The sequence below is a fragment of the Platichthys flesus genome, chromosome 13 (assembly GCF_949316205.1).
Source record: "Platichthys flesus chromosome 13, fPlaFle2.1, whole genome shotgun sequence".
NCBI lineage: Eukaryota > Metazoa > Chordata > Actinopteri > Pleuronectiformes > Pleuronectidae > Platichthys > Platichthys flesus.
This window is the reverse complement of record NC_084957.1, coordinates 9,800,798-9,818,104: the sequence shown is the minus strand read 5'-3', so window position 1 is coordinate 9,818,104 and position 17,307 is coordinate 9,800,798. Positions and strand designations below refer to the sequence as shown.

General features: G+C 41.9%; 1 protein-coding gene across 2 annotated transcripts; it reads left to right on the top strand.

The window, feature by feature from the left end:
- The first annotated feature begins 7,535 nt into the window (after positions 1-7,535).
- Positions 7,536-14,326, top strand: desma (desmin a). Of its 2 annotated transcripts, XM_062402416.1 has the most exons (11): positions 7,536-8,215; positions 10,146-10,206; positions 10,420-10,515; positions 11,512-11,673; positions 11,807-11,932; positions 12,082-12,192; positions 12,380-12,489; positions 12,625-12,677; positions 13,147-13,238; positions 13,453-13,491; positions 13,983-14,326. In XM_062402416.1, the coding sequence occupies exons 1-11, from the start codon at positions 7,635-7,637 to the stop codon at positions 14,022-14,024; spliced, it is 1,473 nt and encodes a 490-aa protein (XP_062258400.1). In that variant the 5' UTR covers positions 7,536-7,634; the 3' UTR covers positions 14,025-14,326. The 2 variants fall into 2 exon arrangements, with proteins under 2 accessions (XP_062258400.1, XP_062258401.1); XM_062402417.1 differs by lacking the exon at positions 13,453-13,491 and having other exon boundaries at positions 7,537-8,215.
- Positions 14,327-17,307: the final 2,981 nt, after the last annotated feature.

Sequence of the window (17,307 nt, the reverse complement as noted above, 5' to 3'; positions counted from 1 at the left end):
GGGGAGAGGAGGGGTGGGGTTAGGGGTTCATTTTAAGGATTCCACCCATGCATATACGTCATGCATTCATTATTCAGAGACGTGCATGCAGGCGCGCAAAATGTGCGAGCAGCTGTGCAGGTGTGCAGAGGTGTCTTACTCCTCAGTATAAAGTATATGTAAGTGAACCCGTAGAGTTAGTTCAGATGAGTCTGGAAATAGAACTCTGACGTGTGTAACCTTATTTTCTTGGTTTGTACCCACAGAGCAAAATGAGTTTTATAGCAACACATCTTTGACAAAAAATGGCCCACAACTTCGGTTTTATAAACACAGGGTTTCATTCTGCTCCAGTCTTCATTCAACAAACACCAACATAATAAAACTCGGGATTCATAACAGACCTCTCACGCTGCTCCCCCCCTTTAACACTCATACCTGTCCTACGTGAAACAACGGCAGGTAGGAACCAATTAACTGCTTGGCAAGGGGACATGCAGCACTGAGTGTAATGTTACACATGGAAATATTTGAATGAAATACCAATAAAAGTGCTTTAATTGATAATGAAACAACAATGTATTTAACATTAAACTTAACTCTTCAAGTTTACAATAAGACTGAATATATAATTTACATCGTAAACTACACAGCCCAATAGAAAACATCACATTTGCATACTAACTTGAGTGATTCAACTAAGACAAATCATAAACTAGATGAAAAACATCTTGAGCTGTAACTCGCATTCAAATGTATGGAAGGAAGGAACCACACCTATTGGTTCAAAAGGCCAAACAGTTTTTAATTGAACAACAATCAACCTATTCCTTTTCATGAGTTCAAGGGATTATTCATTATGAAACTGACTAAATCCATTACAACCTTTAATTTACAAGAAAGGGTTTATCCCTGTTTACTAGACACCGATTTAAAAAATGTATTTCTTTTGTCCTTTTGTACCTCAATCCAACATGGACGCTGGAAAGTGAATTGCTCCTTTCTGATTGAAAAGCCTGTTTTTCTCTCATGAGAAAAATAGTGTCAGAGCTTCGTCTCATTTTATTGTCCTATTGCGCCCTCTGCTGACTGTTTTAACCAAAGCATGGGGCAGGCTGCTTACAGTCTTCAAATGAAGTGTAACCACTGCGGTCTATACACCAGCTAACTTTCTGTGAGCTCAGTACAATTCATGATAGAGTTGATACATTTGAAATTAAAACTATATTTGTACTGTCTTTTAATAGCACTAAATAATATCGAAAAAGACATGCTCTGTTATCCATCTAACCAGGGTGCAAACTGAAATAAAACTGAACTAACCCGCTGTGCCTCCATTAATAAAATATACTCAATATAGAATGTTATTTGCATGTGATTTATTTATAAGGTTTTTATAACTTGAATCATTACATTTAATTTCAACAGACAAAACATTACATAATAATTGTATGAGAAACAATAACTAGTTTAACTATTCACATCTTGCTTCTATCCCTGTCAGAGCATGGGCAGTATCCAGGGAATGATAATGATGTGGGAGTATCGTTGCTCACCCTCCCGAAGGTTCATATCTGCTGAATAATATCAAGTTGTTCATCATCCCCCTCATGAAACTCTGAGGTGACTGGGATCGAACAGGAAGTGGCCTTACTGGGTGGCGTGACTCATGAAGCACATGGTTCTCTCTGATGTCCTCGCCTCTATTTCAGGCACATTGTGTTGGCTTTTGATATCGTATCTCGCCAAAGATAGACCCCAAAGCAGATCCTTGTAAACGAAGTCCGTCAAATGTCTCTGGTTGCATGTTACACGCTTGCATGCAATCAAAACATATGCACACGCACAAACACACAGGAGAAAACCTGATTGACATTCCCTACTTAAATTCCCCTGACCCAAACTGAACACTAACTTTACCCCTGTAAACCAGTTGAGGGGATCGATGGTTGAAAAAAGTAATTTTGTCCACACAGCCATGTTCACCCACTCTTTTTGCCTCACTCTCCCACTGTCATCCTTTGGTCCCTGTGTCACGCTCAGCTCAGCTCAGCACAGCTCAGCTCACTGGCATGTGTGTACCAGCGTGTTTGGTTGGTTGCCGAGCTACAGGCATTCAGTGTTTATGAAGGATGAAACCAGCTGAACACCTCTGATCTATAGACACTATTTAAGTTGCGTTAAGACATTCAAGCCTTTCCACCGTGTCTCACTGTGAGTGTTATTCTATGGTAATTATCACATTCTATTATTATCTGCTGCTGCCAGCTTTAATTTACCATCTGTAACTATATTACACTAATGCCAAAATACTGTATACAAAAATCCATATAGAGGTGTCTCTGTATAGTTTACTGTGTTTAGTGAAAACACACAGATTGTGTTTCTCCGTTTCTCATGTTCAGTGGTTAAAAAAAGTTTTGTCAAACTATTTCCCAACATGTCATCCACACTGCTTGGCTACTACTGCCCCGGCATTCCTCAGAGCAGAGCCCCCCATGCTGGTACCCAACTTTACCCATAATACCTCACACTTTAAATGTGTTAGTAAGACAGGATTATATAATAGACAGAATTTAGTTGTTTACTTGGTAGATGTTTTGTGTGTTATCCTCCCCACAAGAGGTGAACACATAGCCTCTTTGGCAGAGGTCATACATTTCATTTATACAAGACAAAAATGGCAGTGATAATATCTCATTATTAGGACTGGGCTTTAAAATGAAATTATAATTTGGTGGATTTTCTCTGACTCACTAGAGACAGTGTTTCACTTAAAGGTTCAGTGTGTAGAATTTAGTGACGTCCAGTGGTGAAGTTGCATGTTGCAGCTGTACACCCCTCACTTCACCCCCCTCTTCCAAACATTAAAGAAAACATGTGGTAGCCTTCAGTTCTCATAAAAACTCAAAAGGTATTTAGTTTGTCCAGTCTGGGCTACTGTAAAGGAACATGGCGGCCTCTGTAGACAGGCCCCACTCCAGATGTAAATATGAAGGGTCCATTCTAAGTTAAAGAAAACAACAATTTGTACAATTTAGATCATAACTCACAAGTGAAAACATCACTAGGATCATTTTACATTCAAATTGTGTCAATAGATCCCTTTCATATAAATCTTCAATTTGGCTAATTAGCTTTTAACTAGTGCAAACTTGAGATTATATCTGCTGTTATTTTTAGACTGAAACATTGCATCCTATTTTCAAAATAGAATCATGACATGGCTGAGTTGGGTTTGGCTGCTATGCGCTGTTGATATTCTCAGACTTGGTGCGTATATATGTGTCTATGTCTATTTGATCACTGTTTTCTCAGCCGTGCCGGAATCCGCCGGCTAATTTAAGACTATTTTTTTTCCTGTGTCCCGGGTCAGGTGTTGCTTGTGTGTCTGCGGTTGTCAGGCAACTAGCAGGTCGCTCACTCTCCGCCCTGGGCTCAAGATCTGGTGGCCTTCAGCTGCGGGAAACTCCTGGATGAGCGTGCCAGTCGTATAGACGGTTCACCCAGTCCAGTCACACCATGCTCACGTCGTGTAATTTCACATCATCTGACACAGTGAAAAGGCCCCTCATCATTCCTGCTGCATGAGTGCGGTGGGATGGGAAATGGTTCAGAGCTTCGGTTTGAGGATGTGACTCAGAAACTGGTGTTGGAACCCTTTGAAAGTAAGTCATCATCAGCGGAGAGGCCACGTGCCAGATTTTTTAAGGCCAAAGTTGAGCAGTGGTAACCGCAGAACTTATGTTTACCGACGTCAACACCAGTATTTCCGTTCAAGGTTATTCAGGGATGTTTCCCTGAACACCTGGGCCTGTAGTGGTGGAATAAGAAAAGTCATGGTCTGATGATGTATAAGGATAAAGGACGCATATCCTCTTAATTCAACATTCATTTCGGGGTTCACATAAATAAATAGAAATAAAATAAACCAAGCACTCCATTGCTAGGCACCTACCTACACCACTGACCCGTTAACATAAAATCTGTTGTCTCTGTGGACACCTTTAAATGAATGTGTGCCAATGCTTTGTCTGATTCTTTTATTGTGTAGTTATATTACGAAATGTAAATATGCTAAACTCACAGTTGCTGTATATTTTGAATTACCGTGTTTATCGTGAAGCAACAAATCACCAAAGCAAAATCCTTGTTTTTATGATTTAGAGATACAAAATAAAGTAGAAATTATACTTTAAGATAGGGAACAAATATTTATTCATTTAATTTTAGGTTGGAAAACTTGATGCCATGTTTTTGCAGTGGGCAAAGTCAACAGTCATGTCACAATGAAATAGGAACCAAGACAACATACGTGAGGGAAACGAGGAAGACGTGTCTGCTGACTCTCAAAAGATAAGCGTAATAGATAATGGATTTCATGTTTTTGCTGTTTTATCTTTCAGGGAAAATGACGAACTCCTCAAACATTTTTAAAGTTAAAGATGTTTGAAAATGGATTTTTTTAAATGCATACAACTCTCAATTGTGTCGCATTGTGTTTAACGATAGCTTCTCTCTTAGCTGCTACAAAAAAAGATGTGCCATACGTAGATTGGTTCTGGGCTGCAGGTTTAATTCTATGGTCAAATCTTATTTTCCTTTGACATTAGACACCAGAGTTTGATTGTCAGCGGTTATATTTATACGGGGGATCTCAGTAATAGCTGCCTAATTCTTTTTATTTTTATTGTGGGTATCAGGCTCTGTGTTCACTCCCATGATCCTTTGGGAAAGTGACTGGACAACAGAGTTCATACGGGAAGAGCTAAAAATAGCGCTGACACCAGTAGCAGCTGACACAAACACACACACACGCACACACACAAGCACTGCTTTTTGAAACGCAAATACATGCATGACCCCACACGACGGCCCCTCCAACTCCCACACACACACACTTGGACACACGCACTGTGCATTAACACAATGTTTCCTGTTTGATGGCAGTCAGAAATGTTGAAGGTTTAAAAACTTGGCGTTTCAGCAGAATGTGTTTGTACGATTTGACGTATGTCATGTGACGTATGCCTGTTGTTAAGATTGGATTGTAAATAAAGCTTTGACCAACCAATGGACCACCCATGCAGGTGATTCCACTGTTGCCTGGTGGAACCTTGTCTCAGGTTTGTGTGCGTGTGGGATGACCTTACCCCGTTTTTATTCGTATTGGTCCACAGATTCTTGTGACCTCACCAGTATATAGCTTGTTCCAGCGTTAACCCAACAAGAGGGGGAACTGAAAACCCCTGTGTGATGGTGCAGGGCGCTTCAATGTCTGACTTGTGTAGGAATTCAGCTAAATGCTCTGGGTCTATTCAGCTCTCAGAGGAGCATTTAGCACCACACAGAAGTAGAGGTGCAGGTCTTGTGACACAGCGAAGGGGAGAGATTCCTCACGAGTCATGTCTGTCGGTTATAGACCACAAGCATTCATTAACCCTCAAACACATACACACACACACACACGTATACACACACAGATTTTTTTACACAAGAGACTTGCGCATATGCCTACACTTCTTTCATCTGCTTACCCATACATCACTGGCTGCTCAACCTAACCCATGGTTCTCTCTGTGGTCACCTTGAGGGATTTGCTTTAAATCTGTCAAAACAAAAAAATTAACTGATGAGATTTTGGCAGTCGAAGGTCAAATTCATGTGTTACCTCACATCCATTCCATTGTTGGTAACGCAATACATCAGGAGCATCTGGAATTTCATTATTTAGGCACAATCGTCCACCTTGGGGGTGCATATGTAAAGTTTTATGTCACTGTGACCCAACAAAACATGCATATGGAAATATCTCAAGAATTCATTCACTGATTAGGACACAATTTCTTCCAAAATGTCAATGAAATGGTAAAGTATGTCCAATAAGGTCAAAGGTCAACTTCGCTAAGACTGTTCTTTGGAAAATTGGAGCACGTGCAAGACATGGATAAGATATAATGTGAAAAATGTAATCAAGGAATTATCTACCCATTCAACTACATAGAGTTTCTTTTTAATCTTAACTAACTTTAAACTGTGAATGGTTTATATGGCCCACACATTTTCTAAAAATTAGATTCAGCTTGAGCTGCTCAGCCATGTTTCTATCATGAGGCGGCCATTTCTTTTTACCCCCAGGGAGCTCCATTAATTGTGCTAACCGCCCAGCACCAAACAATAGACAGATGGAGTATAAGAAACTAACTTATAAATCAAGTCATGCATCAAAATAAGGAAGTGATGACTAGAGCAGAAAAGAAATCAGGAAAATAAAACTAATTTAGTTGTGTATGTGCTGGATGTGTAATTAAACATCTGCAACATTCTACCTATACTAACTCTATCCATGTGAAAACATGATGTATCTCAAATTGAGGAATATACACATAGTTCACTGATTCATATGCAACATTATAAAAAGAAACTAAAATGTAGCATGTAACCAGTGACTGAAAGGAGGATGTGCACATTACTGCGCTCACTCATGTTGTGAGTAACTACAGAGAAAGAGCCCTTATAGCAAAATGGAATGTGTGACCTTCCTGGCAGCGGCTCTATCGGCTAACCCGCTCTGCTGCTTATGTAACCAAGGGCAGATACATAACTCTATTGCAACTCTACGGCGGAGCAGTAAATCAAACACGGCATAATCAGTTCTGATGTGGCGGCATTGGGACGATGCTAAACATCCGTATCACATGCTTGGATATGTTCATGGTCATTTGAAGGTTGTGAAATGGAGAGGGAATCCGAGAAGAGGAAGATAGACCATATGCGTTTATGTTCTGTGGCTCCACAAGGATGAAATCAAGCTGAATGACAGTGAATGTCCTGAGGCGACGTGAAGCTACAGCAATGATTAGCCGGCTCATGTTTAGGTAAAATCCAACTTCCAACACAAATACAGATACTGACTGACTTGCTCACTCACTCAGTCGGGTCTCCATCCAAGCAAACACACACACACAAACATGCACACACAAGGCCGCTGTTGAAACCAGACCCCTTCGACAGCTGAATCCAGGTCCTGGCAACAGGAGTGACAAGGGGCGAGAGGAATGAGAGTCTGACAAGGGGGAGGAGATTTAGAGGAAAGGCTCGTAGGAAAATGGATGACTTATCAGGAGAGAGCAATGAACTGATTACAAAAATGCACTTTCGGTATTATTAACTTTCCTGAAATTAAAGAGGAGCCAGCTCATACAAGAAGCATTCATTTATACCCGACATCATGTGATACAAATGGATTTGAAATCAATTTGTCAAGTCGACGGAAGAGGATTAGATCACTTTTATGAAAAGGAGGCAAAATGATGCCGAGATGATTAAAAAATGAGACTCGAGTTGTGCTCCGACTCAAGAAGCCTTGGGACTCCGACCCGAACTTCTTCATGTTTGGCCTTCTGAAAGGAGAATAGGGTGGAACGGAGGGGTGTGGAGTAGGGGGTGTACAGAATTGGGTGAATGGAGAAGGTGGGAGGACAGGGAGGAGGGCTTGGGGCGTGCGTGGGTGTGGTAGCTCTACAAATAGCTCTGCTCCGCACCCGACATCTCTTCACTTACTCTCCCTCCCAGTTGCCCAGTGGGACAGTTGGGTCTCAGCACCTCAAGCCGCTCCATCAACACCACAAGCCAAACCAAACAGTGAACCAGCCATGAGCAAGTCCTTCGCCTCATCAGCCCAGTCGGCCTCCTCGTACCGCCGCACCTTCGGCTCAGGCGTCGGTTCAACTCCGATGTCTTCCCACTTCTCCTCTGGAGGAGGAGGAGGCCGCAGCTCTTCAAGCCACATGTCAAGCAGAGTCTACGAGGCCAAGAGCTCCGCCATGCCCGCTTATTCCAGCTACAGGGTGTCCTCTGGTGCTGGAGGGGCAGGGTACGCCTCCTCCTCAGCCATGCGCACCTACTCCGGCGAGAAGCTCGACTTCAACCTGGCCGACGCCATGAACCAGGACTTCCTCAACACAAGGACCAACGAGAAGGCCGAGCTCCAGCACCTCAACGACCGCTTTGCCAGCTACATCGAGAAGGTGCGTTTCCTGGAGCAGCAGAATGGGGCCCTGACGGTGGAGATCGAGAAGCTGAGGGGCCGCGAGGGGCCCGGGCGCGTGTCCGACATCTACGAGGAGGAAATGAGGGAGCTGAGGAGGCAGATAGAGGCCATCTCCAACCAGCGCGCCCGCGTGGAGGTGGAGAGAGACAACCTGGCAGATGACCTGCAGAAAGTGAAGATGAGGTAACCTTTGTCGCATCGATTGTGTGGATGAATGGATTAATGACAGAAAGGTGTATTTTTCTCAGCTCTAATGTGAAGGTGATGCTGATATCTTTCAGGGTTTATAAAAAGAGAGAGCACAGAAGAGAGACGCACTTAACCAGGGGCTGGCGCTAGCTCAGAAAGATGTTTGAACTTTTAAAGTTGCAGACATTTTACATCCGTATTAAATAATAAAGTCTTATGGTTCCTTCACCGGTTGATTCATTTGGTTGTTTCCAGAAGTTTGGGAAGAGAAAACTTATCTTGCACCTGTTCTGCGTAAATTCAGTGTTTTTGTCAGTTGTTAGTAATCAATGCAAAGGAAGATTTTAAAAAGGTACATCTGGCTTCCATTGTCACTCACCAGTTTTTTATGTGGTGTACAGTAAAAACAAGTTAACGAAGAAGAGATTTGAGGATAAGCGGAGTGTTTTGTAATTTATTCACAAGAGATGTAACAGAAAAAAGTGAAGAGAGAGAGAAAGAGAGAGAGAGAGAGAGAGAGAGAGAGAGAGAGAGAGAGAGAGAGAGAGAGAGAGAGAGACTCAGAAATGAAGTTGAGACAGATGGACGGGGAAAGTTTCAGGAAGACAGACAGCGACACAAGTGACAGACAGGAAGACTAGTAGCCAGAGCCAGACAGCCCGTTACATGTATATCTGTGTGTGTGTGTGTGTGTGTGTGTGTGTGTGTGTCAGTGTCTGTTTGTGAGTGTGTGTGGGAGTGTGCGTGTGAGTGGGTGTGTGTTAGAAAGAGAGCTGTGAAGTGGGTGTAACTCTGAATTGCCTATTTGTAGCTACTAGGTCAGCTCTATGAATTTAGAATTTCTGTCACTGCAACAGCGAGCAACATCACTTGATTTTAAGTTTACATGTAAGCACACACACACACATACACACACACACACACACTCACTCACACACTTTCTCTTTATCAGCCCTTTTTAAATTGAGTTGCCTGCAGCACAGAGTGAAGCACCTGCTGCTCTGAAGGAGATCAAAAAATAATCCTGCCTGCCAACAGTTTCAATGCATGCCTGCAGACTCACACATTCACCCATAGGATGAACCACAAATTACATATAGAAAAGTGTTATCCGACCAATTTCATTTCTCCCCTCTTTGCTGTCCCGACCAAACGCAAAAAAAAATGTATTTGCCAACCACAAACACACACACACACACACACACACACACACACACACACACACACATACAACTTCATTGTCAATTTAAATTAAACAACTAAGGACTTCAGGAATATTAAAGGGAACAGCACAGGTGAGAAGTTTAATGTAAATATGGTCTGTGGAGGTTTAATATGTATAATATGCTAAGTGGTGTCCATCAATGCCAACTTATGTGAATAAATACATACGTTTTACCACACGGTATGTTAAAAGTGCTCTTCTGGGAAAATATTCAAAAGAACATTTCACAAACATTTGAATAAGCAGAGATGACCAAGCAGTGCCCCCCCCCCCCCCCCCCCCCTACACACCCGGACCTACATCTCACTGTCTACAACTTCCAGTTCCCAGTTGTTCAGGGTGAACACTGAAATGTTAATTCTGGAAACAGCAGCAGCCAAGGGCAGCCTCCTGCTCCTTTGTCACCGTCACCCTTCTGACATTGTGAGAGCAGCTGCGCCGAAGCTCTAGGCCTCAAAGAGCAACTGCACAAGGGTGAAAGAGTTTGTGTGTGCACGGGTGCTTGTAAAAAAAATAAATGTAGGATTGCAATGTGTCAGATCAGAGGGCAGAAGGTTGTAGAGAGGTTGCCACTAGTTTATCTGTAATTGGTCTCTGGAGAGGACGCACAAAGTTGTTTGTAAATAGCTTATGTTTCAACTCCACTGTTTTCTGTTTTTTTCTCTTTTCCACAATCTCTACGACTCCTGATCTCCGCAGACTGCAAGAGGAGGTTCATCAGAAGGAAGAGGCTGAGAGCAACCTGTCTGCTTTCAGAGCCGTATGTCTCCCATTTCCATAATTTCACTCCTGCATATATTCAGTGGTTTTCTCCTCAATGTTCAAAGTAAAACATTTTGTTCAGTCTCATTCTCCAGTGGATACCCTCCTTCTTAGCCAATTTAATCCCTCTCGTCAATCCCTTGACTGCACTCTCTTACTTTTCCTGGTGGTTGTCACTGTAATTGTGTGTCTGTTTTGTGTTTGCGTCCAGGACGTAGACAATGCCACTCTGGCCAGGCTGGACCTGGAGAGACGGATTGAGAGTCTGCAGGAGGAGATCGCCTTCCTCAAGAAGATCCATGAGGAGGTTCGTTGATCCGACTGTAAATCTTATCCGGCTGTCTCCACCGAGACACGCCTACAGTAATATATCTATGTGCTATGCATGTAAGGGGTGTGTGCCGTATCATATAGCAGCTCCTCAACTTCAGACCTGAGCCTCTGTCGGCACGCAGCTCGTCGGGGGATCAAATGTTTCACACTGAAACACGCCCGTTAATATTAAAATGTATTTATAATGCACACTCACACAATGCACACATTCTCCCACTCATTTTCTCTCAGCTCTATCGCTGGCACTCGTTCATTTAGCTCCTCTACAGAGCAATTCAGTGTGTGCAACACAGACATTTGTGCAGATTCGCTTTCAGACATCAAAAGACAGCCACTCAGACACATGCTGGCCCACCTCAGGTCCCCTCCTGTCATTTTGTCTTCCCTGCCTCCACTCTGACCTCTCAGAAATGCGGAGTTGCTGATAGGTTGAAGAGAGCATGTCAGCTGTTGTGTCTGTGTGTGTGTGTGTGTGTGTGTGCATATGTGTGTGCATGTGAACAGATGCAAAGCTATTTTTATAGTTTGGTCCGACTGGAGGACAGCTGAGTGAGGCCAATCAGTTTTTTAACTTCACAGATCAGATACTCGGTTATTTTGGATTGATACTTATATTTGATTAATGTTACTTTTATTACATAGACCATACATTGTTCTATAGTCCATTTCAAGATAGTTTCAAAGTGTTTTTGATTATGGGACAGAGAAGGTTTAAAGCTTCAGTGTGTAGGATTGGGGGGGGGGGGGGCAGTTTTTTCTGTTACATGAGATGTCTGAGGGGAAAGCTATCCATACGGTTGCAATATGCAATGTCACCACTAGATGTCAGTAAATTCGACACACTGGTCCTTTAAATTATATCTTTGCTCTGTTTCTTTTTCTCTTAAACCCAACACAAATCATTCTTTCATTTTTAGCATTAATATCAATATACATGTTTAATGAAAAGTGCCTTATTGTCATCTCTCAGGAAATCCATGAGCTGCAGGGCCAGATGCAGGAGACCCAGGTCCAGGTCCAGATGGACATGTCCAAGCCCGACCTGACCGCTGCTCTGAGGGACATCCGCATGCAGTACGAGGGCATCGCCGCCAAGAACATCTCAGAGGCTGAGGAATGGTACAAGTCTAAGGTGTGGTGGAAGCACAAGTACAGTCCATATATCACACACACAGACACACACACACACACAGACACAGACAGAGAGTGATAGTCTATTTTGGCTCCTATTGCAACTGCTGTAACTTTGTCCTCTCTCCACTCAGGTGACTGACTTGAGCCAGGCTGTGAACAAGAACAACGATGCACTGCGTCAGTCCAAACAGGAGAGCATGGAGTACAGACACCAGATCCAGTCCTACACCTGTGAGATCGACTCACTGAAGGGCACCGTGAGTAACTTCTTCATTTAATGCACTTAGTTCATTTCTTATTCTGGTTATAAACATGCTGTCTTTTTCTCTTCTGTCTATCTCTCTCTTAATCTATTTTCGGGCAACACTTTCCCCACTATTAACTTCATGTGTCACCTCTCCTCCAGAATGAGTCTCTGCTGCGCCAGATGAGAGATATGGAGGATCGCATGGGCCGTGAAGCCTCTGGTTTCCAGGATACCATCACAAGGCTGGAGGAAGACATCAACAAGATGAAGGTAATCAGAGGTTTTACACTTACTCCTTAGTCCATGAAACGACTCAATTCAGGTTAATGCTCACTCTGGGGATAATCATTAACGGGAGCTCATGGATTTAACTGCTGCATCACTGACTGGGAACAGTAACATATAGAATCATTTTGTTTAAGAAGTGTATTTGAATAAATTATTTTCTGATTTTAAGGATGATATGGCTCGCCACCTGAGAGAGTACCAGGACCTCCTCAACGTGAAGATGGCCCTTGATATTGAAATTGCCACCTACAGGAAGCTGCTGGAGGGAGAGGAGAGCAGGTGTGTGTTTGCGTGCTGTGAAGTCAGGCAGTTTTTGTCCCAAGCCGATATCATAATCGTACTTTACTCACTGATATGTGTAACTTGTATATATGCATATATTAATTCTGCATTGAATGTTCCTCCTCTTCACAGGATCACCACCACTGGACCTGTCCAGACTTCTTATTCCACCATTGGATTCAGAGGTAAAAACCACACATTCTTTTATCCAAATAAAACACAAAAATCCATTTTTGTTCCAGATTAGATACAAAAGGACTTATTATAGCACGTGACTGTATATGGTAGTTGCCATTTTGAGAGTATTAATTGTTGCATATCTGCAGCGTCACATTCTGACCACTGTGTGGTGATATGTGATGTATCAAACCTCACCAGCCCTGTGATTCACAGAGGCAACCATCACAAAGCCACACATCGACAAACAAATGTATTTACAGATGTAGTGAGCAATTGCTCTGTCGACACCTTTCTTAAAGTCTGTATTTATGAATATGAGTTTATTGATGGCTGACCCCATAAAGTGCAAAGCATGTCATTATCTTCAATGCTTATTAAACCTCTGGTAGCGACACACGTGTCTGTAAAGCACAGTTCAGTGGAACTGTGAGTTTAATGTACGAGAATAAGAGCTGAGGGAATGTGTTCTTGCAGAGACCAGTCCCGAGTCCCAGCATCAACGCTCATCAGAGGTTCACTCCAAGAAAACTGTTCTCATCAAGACCATTGAGACCCGCGATGGAGAGGTATGAGCACACTCATATATTCACAACATATACGTCTCAGCATGTATCTTAGAATGTGAGGAGGTCCATGCACAGGCATCCCAGAGTCTCATCAGACATGCACACAACCTTGCAGCACACCATTTGATAAAACCGTTGTTCATTTATGAAGAAATGACACAAAATGGATCCAGTGGGTTGTTGTTGATTTGTTGCTGTGTATATTCTCACGCAGATGAAGTATGCTCTGAGCCAGGGCGCTAGTGCCCAGTGTGTAAGTCTGGTTCCCACCTCCCCTTTGACACCAGTTCACTAGATTTCTGCAAACTACCAGATTTGAAAAGGAAACACCTCTGTTAACTGTGATCTATTGTCCACCTGCATCTCCGTCTGCGATAGGCCAAAGTTTACAGCTGTGTTGGATAACACGGAAAGAGAGATAACACTTTTCTGAGTTGAGATCAAAACTGCAGCAACGTCTAGAGTTTCTATCTGAACGCAATAAATCTGGTAGTTTGCATCGACCCAGTATGGACACTTTAACATAGAGAGCAACACTCCACTGTCAGTGCTCACTGTGCCCCCCCCCCCCCACACACACACACACAGCACAAACAAAACCTGCACTCAAGAGGTGAACATCAATACTCTCAGTATTGTCACTGTTGATAGAGAATACTCTCACCTATCATATCTATAGAACTAGCATAATTGTTGTTTTTTACTTCTTTAATCGATGTCTTATCTCTTTCTTTGCCTCCTCAGGTGGTCAGCGAGTCCACACAGCACCAGCAAGACATCATGTAAACAATAAGAGGCAACAAAAGAAACACAATGTTTAATAAATAAACAAAAAGAATAGTGCAACCATTTACATTATCCAATGACGATGACGATTTATGAGCTGAGTCCATTTTTAGGTACGGAACTCTGATCGATTAAATGGAAATTATTATGAAAGTGAATGCAACCAGTATATGTACTGTATACATAATAAACAGCATAGTGGAGCTGTGACGGTGCACTGCATTCCAGGAATTTACACTTTGTTAATGCTACTTTCTGTCTCTCAAATAAAGACCTGAGTATCTTGTCCACAAACGTGCAAAGGCGAGAGTGCAGTTTCAATTCTTGCAAACCTTTGGTGTAACCGCTTTGGCCCAGTATAAGTTTCCAATGGTCCTGCACATATTTCCAGTCTCTCTGTGCAAACGCATGAGAATATGACGTGATTGAAGAAGGCTTGTGATTTGTGTAACTGATTTAAGGAAAGTGAGTTGTTGGTCTGACGTTTGAAATATGTCAAAAACACCAAAACATGCGACGATAAAGGGAACTCAGTCATGTATTTAAAGTTTGAGCTCAAGAGCACGTGCTGGGTCTTTGATTGTGTGCATGGGTTAACCAGGGTCTGGTGCTTCACTGTGACAAAAAAAAAAAATCTAAAATAATAAAAGCATTTATTATCACAATTTGTCAGTTTGGATTTTTTTTAGTTGGAGAAAGAGCAACAATACCTTTTCCTTCCCTCATGAACTCCTCAAACCGACTGCATTTATCATCTGCATTAGGTTTCCACCCCAGCCAAGCGTAGCACTCTCTGACTTTTAATTCACTGTTATAAAGAAAATGGGAAGTCGCCGTTCTGTTGAAGTTATCAGCAGCAGAGCCGGTCGTCTTTGTGGCGGAGAAAGAAAAGTGAACAATGGCTTTTAATGAGCTGGTCCCGGTCATGATTAGTTTCTGGCAGAAAGGAGATTAGTGCACAGCATTACAGTCTATGCACTTTGTTTATGAAGTCACTGGACTGGAAATATCAGCGGAGACAAATTAAAGAACAAAAGAGAAGCAGCGGAGAAGACAAGCGAGACCGAAAGGGTGAGAGAGAGAAAGAACATGACAAATATGGAGGGGCCTGATTCAGAGACGCACAAGATCAGTTAGAGATAATAAGAAGCAACAAAAAAGAAGAAGAAGAAGAAGTGGACCCGATCCATAAATTCAGCTCTGATTACATAGGGACTCAGCGCAAAGCCAACCAGACAACCTGATGCAGTGTTCTTATCATGTGTCGAGATGTAATCGTTGCTGACTATATCGCCCTAGGTGTCCTATAAATAGACTTAACATGTTGATAGTTAATATGATTTAAACTTTTCATTTGTTTATTCCAACCTGAATTTTATTTATTTTAAATTTGTTACATTCCTGTAAGGCTCAGATTGAATCATCATCAATATGTGAGTATCCAAACAGTATTTCAAATATAAACACAAACCACAGATAAACAAGTTTTTATATGGATCTCGGCCATTTCTTTTTCTAGAATTGTGACTATTTCGGAATAACCCTAACTCTAGCTTTACATTTCTTTGCCGCAATTTCTCATTTCCTATTGATCTATGCTGATCTACAATACCTGCAGATTTAACGTCCAGGCTGAATACTGGAATAAGCACAATATAGTATCTGATCTGACTGTAGTATTTAGCTTAAGTTGTGGTATCGTGGTATCATGTATCTTGTTTGTGGACACAAATAATGCAGGCTGGAACAGTGAGAGACAGGAAGACAATTAGGTTTTAGAATCACAATGTTTATCATATTTTAGGTCCATATAAATTCATGCGCAGTAACAATGGCAATAATAATAATAATAATAATAATAATAATAATAAACAGGGTGGTCCGAACATCATTCTTCATCATCTCGCAATTAATGAGTTTACTTATAACTGCTGATAATCAAAAGTCAAGGCTCAGTTTGTTATAGTTGATTTTCAGCATCACATGGATGAGACAGGAGGAGAATGATAGAAGTGCATCCACCGCCCAGCCAAATGAAACCAACTGGACATACAGTGGTAACGCAATATAAAACCAGTCTCCGTTGGACCATTTACATGACAGAAGGGATCGTGGTGTAAAATGTGAAAACAGAACCAAACCATTTGTACATTTAAAAACTATTTACAGTTCAGTATCTACAACGAAGGCGTTATCCCAACATATACTCACAAGGGAGAAGCAGTCACAGGGAATGATGGGAAGAAAAGCAAATCAATAGGAAGAACAGGAGAATAATTATTCACTTTGTCCCCAAGTTACAAGCAAGACGGAGGTCAAGGTTTAACATTTTGTTTCCAAGGACAGTGATGGTGTTACAACTGCACCACAATGAAACCACACAAGTGAACAGGACTGGAATGAAAGCAAAACCCAGAATAACACCTGAACAGCCACTGACATAGAGACGCAGAGAGCAGAACACCGGGTGACTTAGCATATCACAGAGACATGATTCAAATGGCCTTTAAAAGCCCTTTACCTGGACAGTGTAAAAGAAGAAAAAAGAGAGGAGGAGGAGGAGGATGAAGAACAATGATGAGAAGGGGCAAAGAAGAAGAAGAAGCAGCAAGAGGAGGAAGAAGAGCAGAAGAAGACAAACTCAGCACTTTGGTGCTTTTTTTTTTTTTTTTCTAATCTTGTACCACAGATGTAACTTTCGTAATTTTTTTCTAAACCAGGGCTGAATGAAAATATTCAGATTGTGATGCTCAGTCCTGCATCCTGCACATCACTTCAGATCAACATCCTTCTGCAGGTTTCACTCCATTCAGTCAATGCTGAAAGTGTTTTGTGCACCCTCAGAAAATAAAACTGTAAATCAGAAGTATTTTTACAGGACAACAGTGACACACTGAAACACTGACACATAGTTACACAGAGATTCTCATGCAGTAGCGGGTTAAAGTGAAAGTCCTCCGGTCCTGAGTTCATCGCACAAAGAACTGCAGAGTCTGCTGAAGCCGAGCCCCACCTCAGTATTTAGAAGTACTTCTGTATTTCAGTATTGGAGGATTGTTTTGTTTTTCAAAACCCCCAGAAAAAAATAAAACAAAAAAAAAGACAAAGGTATTGCGGAAGATTTCATTTTTGCATCTTGGGATATTTTAGTGCTTTTATTTTTACAGCAACATTTAATCTCAGTTGGAATGATAACATTGTTTATTGTGGGAAGCAACAGAACAGGTTCAAACAAAACAGAATTAGTTCTGTTGTACTGAAAATGCAAACTGCATCTTCACCA